Below are 13,528 nucleotides of genomic sequence, written 5' to 3' on the forward strand. Positions count from 1 at the left end.
ATAAACAAACACAGTTTTTGTGTTTCTACATCAATTTTACACACATGGGTCAAAAATGTCCCATATAGAAACCTTTGCCATTTTTTTGCAAGTCGGAACATATTTACTGCAGAAAACTATTCATCTGCCACACATTTCACATTTCAACATGGCTGCTTTTGTATATTTGATGGATGTGAGTCTTAATATATTTTATATAATAAGCTATATATTATATTTAATCATTTAAATTTTTTGTCATAAATGCTATTGTTCACCCTTTACGTCTGTCAGTGTTCCAGAAAAGTAACAGTTTTGAACAAGGTTTCTGTCCAACAGTGAAATAATAAGTATATCGATCAACGGTTTGATGTGTATTTGAAAATATTCTTGTGCGTTTGATTTTCTTTATCCAGAGTGTTAGTATGGCTGGTCCATATAAAATGGCTGAAATGGTTGTAGAGATGCTGCAGAACAGGATGAAGAAGATGAGGCAATTCTTAGCCCTGATTCAGAGTCTTAAATATCTGATGCTGATGACCTAGACTTTGTGCCACAGAGTCAATCTGGAGTTATAGGTGTAAATCCAGCTCCACTTGATGAAGAAGACTCCTGATGTGTCCTCTGAAGAGGAAACTCAGACCCAGTCCAATAAATTGAGTAAAAAGGGATCTTACTGGAGTGAGCATCCCCCCACTCAGGGCAGAACAAGAAGTATCTTGAGGAGCTGCCCAGGACTTTCTCCTGATTCAATAGCTATTTCACCAAAAGATGCCTGGGATATGTTGTGCATAAAGCTGAAAGTATACTTTGCGCACAGTCGAACTCAATTTAAATGCGCATGTGCTACCTGCACATACAAAGTTACAGAAATCCAGCGGAAGTTATAAAAAGTTACAAAAAATCTGTACTCTGACCCTCGTGTACGCGTAAAAAGTGAAGTATACTCTGACAGACGTAAAGGGTGACCAATAGCATTGATTTATGACAAAAAATAAAAATGATGAAATATAATATATAGCTTAATTTATTAAATATAATAAGACTTACATCCATCAAATATACAAAAGCAGCCATGTTGAAATGTGAAATGTGTGGCAGATGAACAGTTGTCTGCAGTAAATATGTTTCTACTTGAAAAAATGTGCAAATATTAAAGATTTCTACATGGGTCATTTTTGACCCATGTGTGTAAAATTGATGTAGAAACACACAAACTGTGTTTGTTTATAAAGTAAGAAAAAATAAATAAACATAATTATTTGTAGAAAATCAAAAACAAATAAATGACAAAATACATTTCTTTCAAAGATTCAGCAAAGAAACACTCAACCAAGATTGAAATAACATAGGAAATGAATACGGGTCATTTTTGACCCATGTTGTGCATTAGAAGGGTAGTGATACAAAAATGATTTTTATTCAAAAAGAAAGAAAGAAAAAATGAAAATGAGGATTTGTGATGATTAAAAAGTTAATTGAGGAATACCTGGAATACTGAATGATGAAATTAATTTCTTGCAAAGATTTTTGACCCATGTTGTGCATCAAAGGATTAATGGTGTAACTGTACCTGTTCTGTGAATGTGTCCTCCAGGTGTGTGAGTGTGGTTGTAGTGGCCCCTGGCAGTGACGTGGAGTGTGTGAGCGGGATGCCCATGAGTGAACATCCTTCCATCAGCGCCCGTTCAGCAGAGAAACTTTCCCTCTGCACCCGGACCCTGCGCACTGACATACGCCGCGGGATCCCACTCTCCAGAACTGAGTTACGGATCTTCTGGAAGTTCTTGCTGAGCTGGTACTGACGAAACGCCATCTGAATCTTACAGGCCGCACGCCGAGAAATTAGAGGACCACCGTACTTTTGCTCCAGTTCCTCTATCTGCAGATAGATAGATACTTATTAACTTAAAATGATCTCATCTTTTCAAGCTCTTAATATCTGTAACAAACAGTTTCACATGCACAGAAGCCTGTCCGTTGGGGCTAACCTGTTTTTGTTTGAGATCAGGAGAGAGCTCGTATTCTGGAGGATGTGAGCAGGGCGGCACGTCAGGCTGACCGTCTTTTTTTTCATCTTTCTGTTCCTCTCCTGCAGCAGGAATCGAGCTGAGGTTTGGAATGACACAAGTGAGCAGTGGCTGACCCAGATTTGCTGTCTTTTAATCTAGACTGATCAGAACCCAGTGCGCATTCAAGACTAATTAACTCTGCTTAATTACTACATGCAGGGTTTCACGGATTTCAAATTCAACACAGTCTTCATGGAAAATGAGGTAATCAAGTGAAGGGTTTAGATCATTTCAAATCATCATTTAATTGTCATGAAACATTGCATGAGATAAGCAAAAATTACAAATCACAAAGTGTATAAAACACTGCTTCCGCTTCTAATTAAATTATTTATTAAATACAATAAAATATTTGGTTACTCACATAGTACAGTCATAATTATAAATTCTGAATCAAACCAAATCTCAGAGGTTAACACCCCACACAATCTTGCATAAGCCCATACATGACAAAGCCATTTTCCTCTCATGTTGGGCTCATGAAAAGTGTCTCTGAGTGGAAAGCAGATGTTTAAATCATGAGAGATGTCACAAAGTACGTTTCTTCTGCTTAACAACACAGCTCAACCCCATTTCCATTTTCTCTAGGTTCTCTCTCAGTGTAGACACGGGTTTACAACAAGCACAAGCACACTGCAGACTGCATTCACTGTCAGCACATTAGCTGCTACCCTGGAGTCAAGGCCACTTAAGCTCTGTAAGCACTCATACACGAGGAGCAGAGAGCAGGGTTTTCCATCTTTCATGCACCAAGTACTGTTTGCCTCTGAGGAACGAGAACAAATGCAGCAGAACCTTAAACGAGAGTGAAAACAGACGCCAATCCACATGGTCGGTACAGATCATTAGGTTGCTACGCAATTGATCTGAGGACCCAAACTGAAATGTGATATTCTTTATGTGAGAGAGCATGTGAAGTCATGCAGGTAGCAAAGAGTTTGATGTCATTTCCTGTGATATGACTCAAATAAATATGCTTTCTCTCTCAAGCGGTTTAAAAACAGATTGTGCGTGATGACAAGTTTCAACATCAAGCAGAAACCCAGGCAGTCGATTCCTGTAAATAAGAGGTGAGAAGCTAATTCATGCTTATATTTTCCCCTTTTTTCCATTTTCTCAACAACCCCTTGTACTAATCATTTGGGAAATAACTGGAACACAATCGCAATAGGCTTTCTGCAAAAATTAAAGCCGCTCTCTCCTGTTCATCAATAACACTGGCAAACTTCATTAGTGGTGCTTGCTCAGGCAATTTCTAACCCTAAGCATTAAACTTTAGTTCATCACCGAACCTGGACCATTTGTGCTAAGGACAAATATGACATCACCATATCAGCTCCCAAAACGCCCTAGTAACCATCAGAGCACCCTAGCAACTGCATAGAAACATGCTAAAAACATTCAGAACACTCTAATAACTGCAAGGTGCCAACAAGTTAATCGAAAAGTAATCAAAATCGAAATTCAGAACCTTTTCCCATGTCGATTATTTGGGTTTTTTCATTCTGTTAATACTTCACGCTTAAAAACATACTACCACGTGTAGTCACGTGACTCTGTCCCATCAAGTCAGCGGCATGGAAGCAACATGGAGGCAAACTTAAACGCAGAGTCAACACACAAAGACGATCCCCGAAGTGAGATCACTTTAGCTTTGGTCCTCATGAAAGTTTGTCAATTGTATGTGTTTTAAAGGCTTGCCAGTTTGAACCTTCAAGCAATTTTAGACCATCAGATTTGTATTATTATACTGAGCTTCATAAAGACAGTAGCTGCACATCACGCGCACAGAGAGAGGAGCGCAGAAACTCATTATCAGCACTGTCCTGTGATTTATCACTAAAGTAGATTAGAAACTCAAGTTATAGCATATATTTTTCTACTTTTGAAGTAACTACTTACATCCCACAGATTCATAATTAATAGAGAGATGGTATGACTAATTCACAGATGCAATCGCTCTCATTAATGCATTCAAATAAATGTACTGGTACTGTGACAATTTATCTGTATCTGATTTACAACGAGCAGAAATCTGTAAGAAATGTTACGAATCATAAGGTGCGTCCCAATTCGCGTACTTATGCACTATTCTATGACGTTTTTAAGTACAAATAGTGCAAGTAGTGTGTTCACACTGAAAATTCCAAAAAGATAAAGTACACTTTAAATTCCCGGATGGTGCACTAAATTAGCGGAAAAAACGAAGTGTGGAATGTTGGACACTGCACTCAACTGTCGCAGCTTTAATTATGTATTGGAGGGGGAGAGGGTATCAGACTCTGTTGTTAAATGACAAAATAACCTTATACAATTCACACACTACATGGATGAGTACATAGTGCATAAGTTCATTGTGTACAAGTGCATAGTGTGTCATTTGGGATGCAACTATAGACGCTGAAAGTGAGCTATGTTGGAGCAATCTTTCATTAGGAAAATGCCCTACAAGCATGTTTCCTCTTCAATGTAAATGTAATTTCTACATGTGATGCCACAGTAAAAACAATGCTTAACTATAAGATACTTTATTATATACACACTGTAAGAAGAAATATCTGTAGAAAAATAGATAATGTCCTTTGAGAAAAGTTTACAGACATTTCCTTCAACCCTGAAACACAAAACATGCAATATGTAATTTAAAATACAGGTAAAACGCCTGTGAAAGAAACAATACTGAAAATGTCTTCATATTAACATTTGGCTGCAAATTTCTTAGGTTTCTTTCTTAAAGTGCAGTGAAACTTGTAAATGGTTTAACATGACATTATACTATATATGTGTATTTTACTGTTAAATACTGTCAAATTAAACGATTAGTCCACTTTTAAATACACTTTTCCTGATAAATTTACTCACCCCCATGTCATCCTAGATGTTCATGTCTTTCTTTCGTCAGTCGAAAAGAAATTAAGGTTTTTGAGGAAAACATTCCAGGATTTTTCTCCTTACAGTGGATTTCAATGACTACCAACAGATTGAAGGACAAAATTACAGTTTCAGGGCCTTCAAGGGCTTCAAACGATACCAGATGAGTAATAAGGGTCTTATCTAGCGAATCGATCGGTCATTTTCGAAAAAAATACAACCGTTTATGCTTTATCGTTTATGCTTTATAAACAAAATATCGCCTTGAACGTACTTTCCGCTTCCGCATTCTTCATAACGCTTACACTGAATGTCCTACGCCTTCCCTATTCTACTTACGGAACGAAGTTTCTTTTTTTTCCGTAACTTGAATAGGGAAGGCGTAGGACATTCAGCGTAAGCGTTATGAAGAATGCGGAAGCGGAAAGTACGTTCAAGGCGATATTTTGTTTATAAAGCATAAACGGTTGTATTTTTTCCGAAAATGACCGATCGATTCGCTAGATAAGACACTTATTACTCATCTGGTATCGTTTAAAGCCCTTGAAGCTGCACTGAAACTGTAATTTTGACCTTCAATCTGTTGGTAACCAATGAAATCCACTGTAAGGAGAATAATACTGGAATGTTTTCCTCAAAAACCTTCATTTCTTTTCGACTGATGAAAGAAAGACATGAACATCTTGGATGACATGGGGGTGAGTAAATTTATCAGGAAAAGTGTATTTAAAAGTGGACTAATCCTTTAATGTTTTTTAGGAGTAAAAAAAATGAAATAAGATATAATTTAAAAAGCAGTTTAAGTAGATTGGGATATTAACATCGTATCATTTAATGAAATGTACAATTATAAGATATAAATGATACAGGCATCCCATAATACCGCTGTTACCACATCAGCCAGTTTTTAATGTAAAGTTAACAGTATTTTTTGTTTATCTTGGTTCTTCTTTTCTGTTTTTTCAATCATTACTGGCACTAAATCAAAATTTTCTATAGAAATAAAGCTGTTCTTTTATGTTTAACACAAAAATTTGAAAATATGATTCAGAGTCTTCTGTTAGGGAAAAAAAATAATGGGAAATTTCTGCCTTATCAGTTTGCTAAAAAGACAAGGTGATAATTTCTTCAAATTTGGACACAAAAGTATAAATTTTCTGTTGTTTGGATCTGATTATGTTCAGTTACTGTTTTATTATGAATAGCTTTTAAGACTTGGTTTTCTTGGCATCATAAAATATGCAGTCAACAAAGCTCAGATGGTTTCAAGTTCCCAAAATAGTGCAGAGCTGCCACATTCGCACATGCATTCTCACACACACACACACACACACACACACACACAGCCTCTCTCTCCACCTGAGTGGTGCTTATCCATGCCGAGAGTTTTCCAGTCTATCAGAGGACGGACCACGGTTAAACTACACCTGCAACATGCACTAACTCTCTTTTTCGCGAACACACACACACTTACACTCCGCTAGCTTGAATCCCATCACCCAGAATGCCTCAGGCCCAGAGAACAGGGACCGCAAACAGAAAACCACTACCATTCAAAGATGAAATACTTGAACAATACAGACATCTGCGGTAAACATGTATATTCACACTCTTCTTCCTGCATCAATGTACTGTTTCTCATATTGCACATTTTGCCTGTCGTGTAGAAAGTGTAACTCTCTTCTGATTGGCTTGTTATAGAAGGTGTCATCCTCACCTGGAGCAGGTTATGGAATCTCCCTCTGGGGCCTCTGGTGCTGGACAGCAGAACTGGTGCAAGACGGTCTGACTCCTGTAAATGTTGAAATCCACATTCCACATATTAAATACTATATTATTTACATGTCACTTCATTTGTCTATCTCAATCACTTATAATGGTTGCTGTAGCTTTGTGTGGTGGTACTGAACTAGTTTTGCTTCAGAATACAGATTATTGGGCCTTAAAGGGTTAGTTCACCCAAAAAAAGACAATTCTGTCATCACTTATTCACTCTCAAGCTGTTCCAAACATGTATAAGTTTCTTTTTTTTTTCAGTTGAACACAAAGGAAGATATTTTAAATAATGTTTGCAATCAAACAGTTGACGGTAGCCATTGACTTCCACTGTAGGAAATAAAATACTATGGAAGTCAATGGCTACCGTCAACTGTCTGGTTACCAACATTCTTAAAAGCTGCAGTCCGTAACATTTTTTGGTTTAAAAATTACCCCAAATCAATTTTTGAGCAAGTACATAACCTTTGATCTGAGCTAAGCGATCGTTAGATTTACTCACCACTGGTAGCGCGATTTATTGTAATACTTTTTCCTCAGTTGGTCAGAACAAAAGTGGTGGTCATACTTCCAAGACTACAATCTGTGATTCCGAAGTACAGTATCCACTGGTGCAGTGACTGACAGCCACACATTCTCCTCAAAGCATTAGTTTCATCTGCGCTGATGCACAACCCACGTAAAGATGATAATTCCACAGATAACTGCAATTGCAGGTTTTGAACAGAGATGGCGACAAAGAGGCAAAACTTAGGGACTGCAGCTTTAAAATAACTTCTTTTGTGTTCAACAGAAGAAAGAAACTCACAGGTTTGTAACAACATGAGGGTGAGTAAATGATGACAGAATTTTCATTTTTGGGTGAACTGTCCCTTTAAGTACATTTATGCATTTGGTAAACTCTTTCTACCTATGTAACTTGCATTGCATTCAAAGTATACATTTTATCAGTTCACGCATTCCCTAGGAATCAAACCCATGACCTTGGCATTATTAGCGTCATGCTCTACTACTTGAGCTACAGGAAATAGCAATCGAAATAACAGCCAGGCATTCACTGCACAAAACATTATGGTTGGCACAAACCATGTCCTTGATGCAAGTGAACCTGTATTTAATGTAGTTTGAGTCATATTTCTTTTACCTTTAAGAATGGTTAGTTGCTTTTCCAGGTGTCTGCAACCCTATCAGAACAGACCTGCAGTTGTTGGTTTTGAACCACTAGCCTAATGCTAAACAACATACTTAAATGAATTTCAAAATGAAATCCTTTGTTTATCCTGGCAATCACAAAGCAAGGGTATATACAGTACTCAGCGTAGATGAGTACACCCCCTTTGAAAAGTAACGTTTTAATCAATATCTCAATGAACACAAAAATAGTTTCCAAAATGTTGACAAGACTAAGTTTAGTATAACATCTGGGTAACTTATAACATGAAAGTAAGGTTAATAATATAACTTAGATTACACATTTTTCAGTTTTACTCAAATTAGGGTGATGCAAAAATGAGTACACCCCACAACAAAAACTACTACATCTAGTACTTTGAATGGTCTTCATGATTTTTAATGACAGCACCAAGTCTTCTAGGCATGGAATGAAAAAGTTGGCGATATTTTGCAACATCTTTCTTTTCCCATTCTTCAAGAATGACCTCTTTTAGAGACTGGATGCTGGATGGAGAGTGATGCTCAACTTGTCTCTTCAGAATTCCCCATAGGTGTTCGACTGGGTTCAGATCAGGAGCCAATGAATCACTTTCACCCTGTTCTTCTTCAGAAATCCAACAGTGGCCTTAGATGTGTGTTTAGGATCATTGTCATGTTGGAAAAGTGCACGACGACCAAGGACACAGAGTGATGGAAGCATCTTCTCTTTCAGTATAGAGCAGTACACATCTGTGAATTCATGATGCCATCAATGAAATGCAGCTCCCCGACACCAGCAGCACTCATGCAGCCCCACATAAGGACACTGCCACCACCATGTTTCACTGTAGGCACCATGCATTTTTCTTTGTATTCCTCACCTTTGCGACACCATACAGTTTTGAAGCCATCAGTTCCAGAGTATAGAGTACAGAGTATAGAGTCCCAGTAGTCTTCATCTTTGTCAGCATGGGCCCTGGCAAACTGTAGGTGGGCTTTTTTGTGCCTGGGCTTTAGGAGAGGCTTCTTTCGTGGACGGCACCCGTGCATGCCATTCCTCTGCAGTGTACACCGTATTGTGACATGGGAAATAGTCACCCCAGTTTGGCTTTCTACTTCTTTAGATAACTGCAGTGAACTTGCATGCCGATTTTCTTCAACCCTTCTCATCAGAAGACGTTCCTGTCGAGGTGTTAACTTCCGTGGACGACCTGGACGTCTCCGTGAGATGGTTGCAGTTCCATCTTTTTTACATTTTTGTACCACTTTTGCTACAGTATTCTGACTGATAAGTAAAGCTTTGCTGATCTTCTTGAAGCCTTCACCTTTCTGGTGTAAAGAAATTATTTTCTTTCTCAGGTCTTGTGACATTTCTCTTCCATGTGGTGCCATTGCTGACAGCATGAAATGGGGAAGGGATTTTAACACCCTTTTATAGTCAACTGTCTGCTGGACACCTGTGTAATTAATAATTAGACTCACCTGTTTTTTGAATTCTTGTTAAATTAGACATTTGTAGTCTAAAATTTAGCTTTGCTCCAGAAACTTTCAGTGGGGTGTACTTATTTTTGCATCACCCTAATTTGAGTAAAACTGAAAATTTTGTTCTCTATGTTATATTATTAACCTTACTTTCATGTTATAAGTTAAACAGATGTTATATAAAACTTAGTCTGGTCAACATTTTGGAAATTGTTTTTGTGTTAATGGAGATATTGTTTAAAATATTACTTTTCAAAGGGGGTGTACTCATCTACGCTGAGCACTGTAAATGGCTGCTCACAATTTCTTTTCATTCTATAATATTGTATATACTTCAGTCTAAATAAGGAGCCTGGCTGAATTCAGAACTCAAGATGAGTCTTGTTTGAGCCCTCCACTGTTGACAGCACATCAAATATGTTTACTTCTCACTTGAGCATAACATGAGAATGTGAAGTGCTATTAATATAATCATATTTGCATATCACTTCCTTGCAGTCCTGCTATTGTGATTATTATGTAATATTCATTAATAATCCAATATTCTGTTGTCCCAGCTGCTTTCTTGGTTTAAAAAAAAAGTGCATCGCTACATTTTTGTGTTCCACAGAAGAAAGAAAGTCAGGTTTGGAACAACATGAGGATGAGTAAATGATGGCAGAATGTTGATTTGTCTATTGCAAACACCCTGTCTTCACTCGCTAATAAAGATGCAACACTCTCAAAATACACCTGTCATAACCAGACACGCTAATGATAGCGATGTGAGATTAACTTTAATGAGCTGGGTGCATGAGCATAATTGGACCCTAAAACTCATTGGCAGTGAGTGTCTCACACTTCCAGTACATCTAAATTTATTCCATCATAAACACACAACAAGGTAACATACTCTCAGACTCAAGACTAAGTGTTTTGTACCCTAAAGGAAAAGACAATGTTACCATTAAACAAATCAGAGCAGAATGTATCATTCCAGTTTTGCTTGTGGGGTTAACACACACACACACACACACACACACACACACACACAGGGAGTACTCTACAAATGCAGCGTGAGATGTGCACTGAAGCAGATGAGCAGTCGTAATAGATGACAGTGACACACACACACACACACTCAGTCCCTCAATCTTTCTCTCTCTTACTGTGGATTAGATTCCAGCTGGCGGATCAAATTCACATGCACTATGGGAATGTCACTTAAAGCCTCGTTTTATGCATAAATCTGTGTGTGTGTGCATGTAGATCCCTGGCAGTAAAGTGTTTTTAAGCTCTTTTTAAAAAGCATTCTTGCAGCAAAATAATCAGGTGCATTAAAAACCTCTTTCCTGAGACCTTTTTGCCCTGGAAAGAGTGAACTAATGCTGACCTATAATCATTTTTCTTCCATTTTAGAGTGTGTGGTTAATTCAATACCGGACATAGCAGTGCAAACACACACACACACACACACACACACTCATGCATATAAGCAATGCTAGATTACACACCCACATGATCTTAAAAAACAATATGCTGAATGATTTTATAAATGCAAATCATACATTTTAAGTTCACTGAATTATTGATGTGCACTTGTATATTCACTGTGGCCTACATAGTGAGATTCCTGTGTTATGTAATCCTGATGGCGCATGTAATCTGCCTCACCGATCTCGTGTTTTCCTAAAGAAAGACTGATTTGAGAAATTATGTGTTATGAGAACTCACTCAGATGCCCGTGGGAGTCCCACAGCTCGGCACAAGGTGGCAGGTGTCTGTGGGACCAGGGACCTACAGCAGGGGTTCTGAGCATCATCATCATCTTCATCAGCAGAGTCCGGACTTGCAGTGCTGGGTCCAGCAGGCACAAGCTGCATGTCCAGAGGGGAATGATGCTGCTGCTGCTGCTGCTGCTGAGTTTGAACTGGGGGTGTCCCGGCTCTGCTGGTTCGGGGCAGGCTGGAGGTCCGGGGGGGCGGAGGCGGATGATAGCGGGGAGGATGCCGGTGATGGCTGCTGGAGTCCCGGAGCTGCCGATTCTCAACCGCTAGATCCTCCAGCCGGCGCTCGAGTATGTCTATCCGGTATCGCTGGGTTTGGATCAGACTCTGTTGATTCTGCACGATGGCGGTGAGCTCCTTCAGATAGAGCACCGCCTGCAGAGGGTTCTCCAGGAGGCTTGACATCCCGGCGAGACTCCCGTGCGACGCTCCTCTTGAAAAAGCCGAGCAATGATGCTATACAAGCGGGGTGTCTCGGTGTCAGTACCCCTGATGTACGGGTTGATATTTAAATGGCTGAACTGAGAGAGAGAGAGACAGAAAGAGCGCGAGACCCCCGCCTCCGCCTCCACATCCGTGTCCAGAGCGCGCATGAAGGGATGCGCGGAGTGGTGCTGAGGCGAGGATGTCAAAACACAGGATTGAAGGGGGCGTGGCCGGATTCGCGAGTGACGTCAGGGGGCACGCAATGAGGCGCAATAACAGAGTTTGTTTGGTTTACTGAGACTCATAAAAAAATAAGAAATCGAGACCAGCTGTACTTTGTTTATTATTTCATTTGTTTATTTTCACAATTCATTCAGATTTGTTGTTAATAATGAATTATTATTAATAATAACTGCTTAACATGGCTTCTATACAGGCACTTGCACACATACACATTTTTCTGTTTTTTTTATTTTTATTTTTTTTTTTTATAAATGAATATATATTGCCGTTTGCGCACAGCTTCCCTGTCAAACAAATATATTTACTGAATAACAAAATATATATAAAAAAATATATATAAACTATATATCAGGTCGGCCTTTTTGAGTTTAGCTGCCCTCCGCTCCGAGACACGCCATTCATTCATTCGATGAGAAGCGAAAAAGAAAAAGCCCTAGATGCATCCATCCCGTGCATTTCTATGCACAGCCTATGTATGTTCACAAACATGTTAAATTTTTGGCTATTTAAGGGTGAGATTATTTATACATTTAACGCCGCTTTAATAGTCATATTATAATTTCAATTATTTTAATGTGCTATGCATTGCGCTTTGAACCATGGTAAAGATATCTGTAGGGCTGTCAATACCAGAAGAGGAGCATCCGTGAACTATTAGACTTCATGGATATTATTATTTTCTAAGGATGCACAATGTACTAAAACTATTTAAAAATCATAAATATTATTATTAAATTATATAATATATTTATTATATTATTATTTAACTAATAATATATTTTTTTAATTATGGTGGTTGTCTTTGATCGTGCTGTGCTGTGTAACAACAAAAATCAGCAGGCTTTTGGCGCCCTCTGCAGGCGTTTGTTATAATATATAATGTATTTATAACAATTCAGGGGAAAAAACTCTTGATGTGTTTCAATATGCAGATTAGCTTGTTTTGGTTAATTTAGAAGAAATCTACAGATGCAAACAGACAGATGGTAGTAGGCTTAAAACAAACACCATCTAAATGTGTAGGGTTTTCTTTCCATTATAGAGTAAAGACATGGCAGCAAAAATGGACCACAATCTTAAAATTGTCCACTATATGAAAGAAGTATTCCAATAACACCAAAAGAATTAAAACGATTTATTGATTTGTACAAAATAAACAAATTATTAGTGAAACTATGTCCCTCTCCTCGGTGCAGTCTTATTTTAAATATATAGCTACTTGAAAATAGTAGTGTAGAAAACATGCACACTGTGCATAGTTTGCTGTTGCCTGCTCTTGTAATAAACCTAATGAATACTAAAGAAGGTCTCTGTGTGAACTGATTATTTTGTAGAAATCTGTGGAGTATGAAGTAATTGTGTGAGTGTGAGGGAATTAAAATAAATTGGTAAGGAAGTTAGAGTTGTCTTAATATATTTAAGGGTTTATAATTGTTTTAAATAAATAATTAAATGAAGTGCCTTTTTTCCACTTGAGCCCCTGCCCCCCAAAATGTAATAAAAATAAATAAATAACATCCCATGTAGGCTATACTCATGAAAATGTAGCTACAGAAAAGTTAAATGTGTATTTAAAATGCCTAGAGTCTTATTTTATTGTTACAAATTTAGATTTCTGTTGCTTAGTTACCAATGAATCTGAGAGCATTATGATTGTTGCTTACTATATAGGCCTAATACTAATCTTCAATGCAAATAATAATAAAAATAGAACAAAATCAAAAAGGTCGATGTGAACATGGTTCGTCATATAGACTGCTA

At 38.0% G+C, this 13,528-nt stretch overlaps 1 protein-coding gene across 3 annotated transcripts in view; it reads right to left on the reverse strand.

Moving 5' to 3' along the window:
- iqsec3b (IQ motif and Sec7 domain ArfGEF 3b) overlaps nucleotides 1-11,807 on the reverse strand; it is a 33,100-nt gene extending 21,293 nt beyond the window's left edge. The window contains exons 1-4 of one of the 3 annotated variants that reach the window (XM_048168093.1): nucleotides 11,046-11,807; nucleotides 6,640-6,714; nucleotides 1,971-2,088; nucleotides 1,553-1,861 (exon numbers count right to left, since the gene is read on the reverse strand). In XM_048168093.1, coding sequence (XP_048024050.1) covers nucleotides 1,553-1,861; nucleotides 1,971-2,088; nucleotides 6,640-6,714; nucleotides 11,046-11,503 — 960 coding nt within the window. In that variant the 5' untranslated portion in view covers nucleotides 11,504-11,807. The remainder of the gene's footprint in view (nucleotides 1-1,552; nucleotides 1,862-1,970; nucleotides 2,089-6,639; nucleotides 6,715-11,045) is intronic. The other 2 variants (XM_048168094.1, XM_048168095.1) reach the window with 2 other exon arrangements.
- Nucleotides 11,808-13,528: the final 1,721 nt, after the last annotated feature.

The sequence above is a fragment of the Megalobrama amblycephala genome, linkage group LG19 (genome assembly GCF_018812025.1).
Source record: "Megalobrama amblycephala isolate DHTTF-2021 linkage group LG19, ASM1881202v1, whole genome shotgun sequence".
Taxonomy (NCBI): domain Eukaryota; kingdom Metazoa; phylum Chordata; class Actinopteri; order Cypriniformes; family Xenocyprididae; genus Megalobrama; species Megalobrama amblycephala.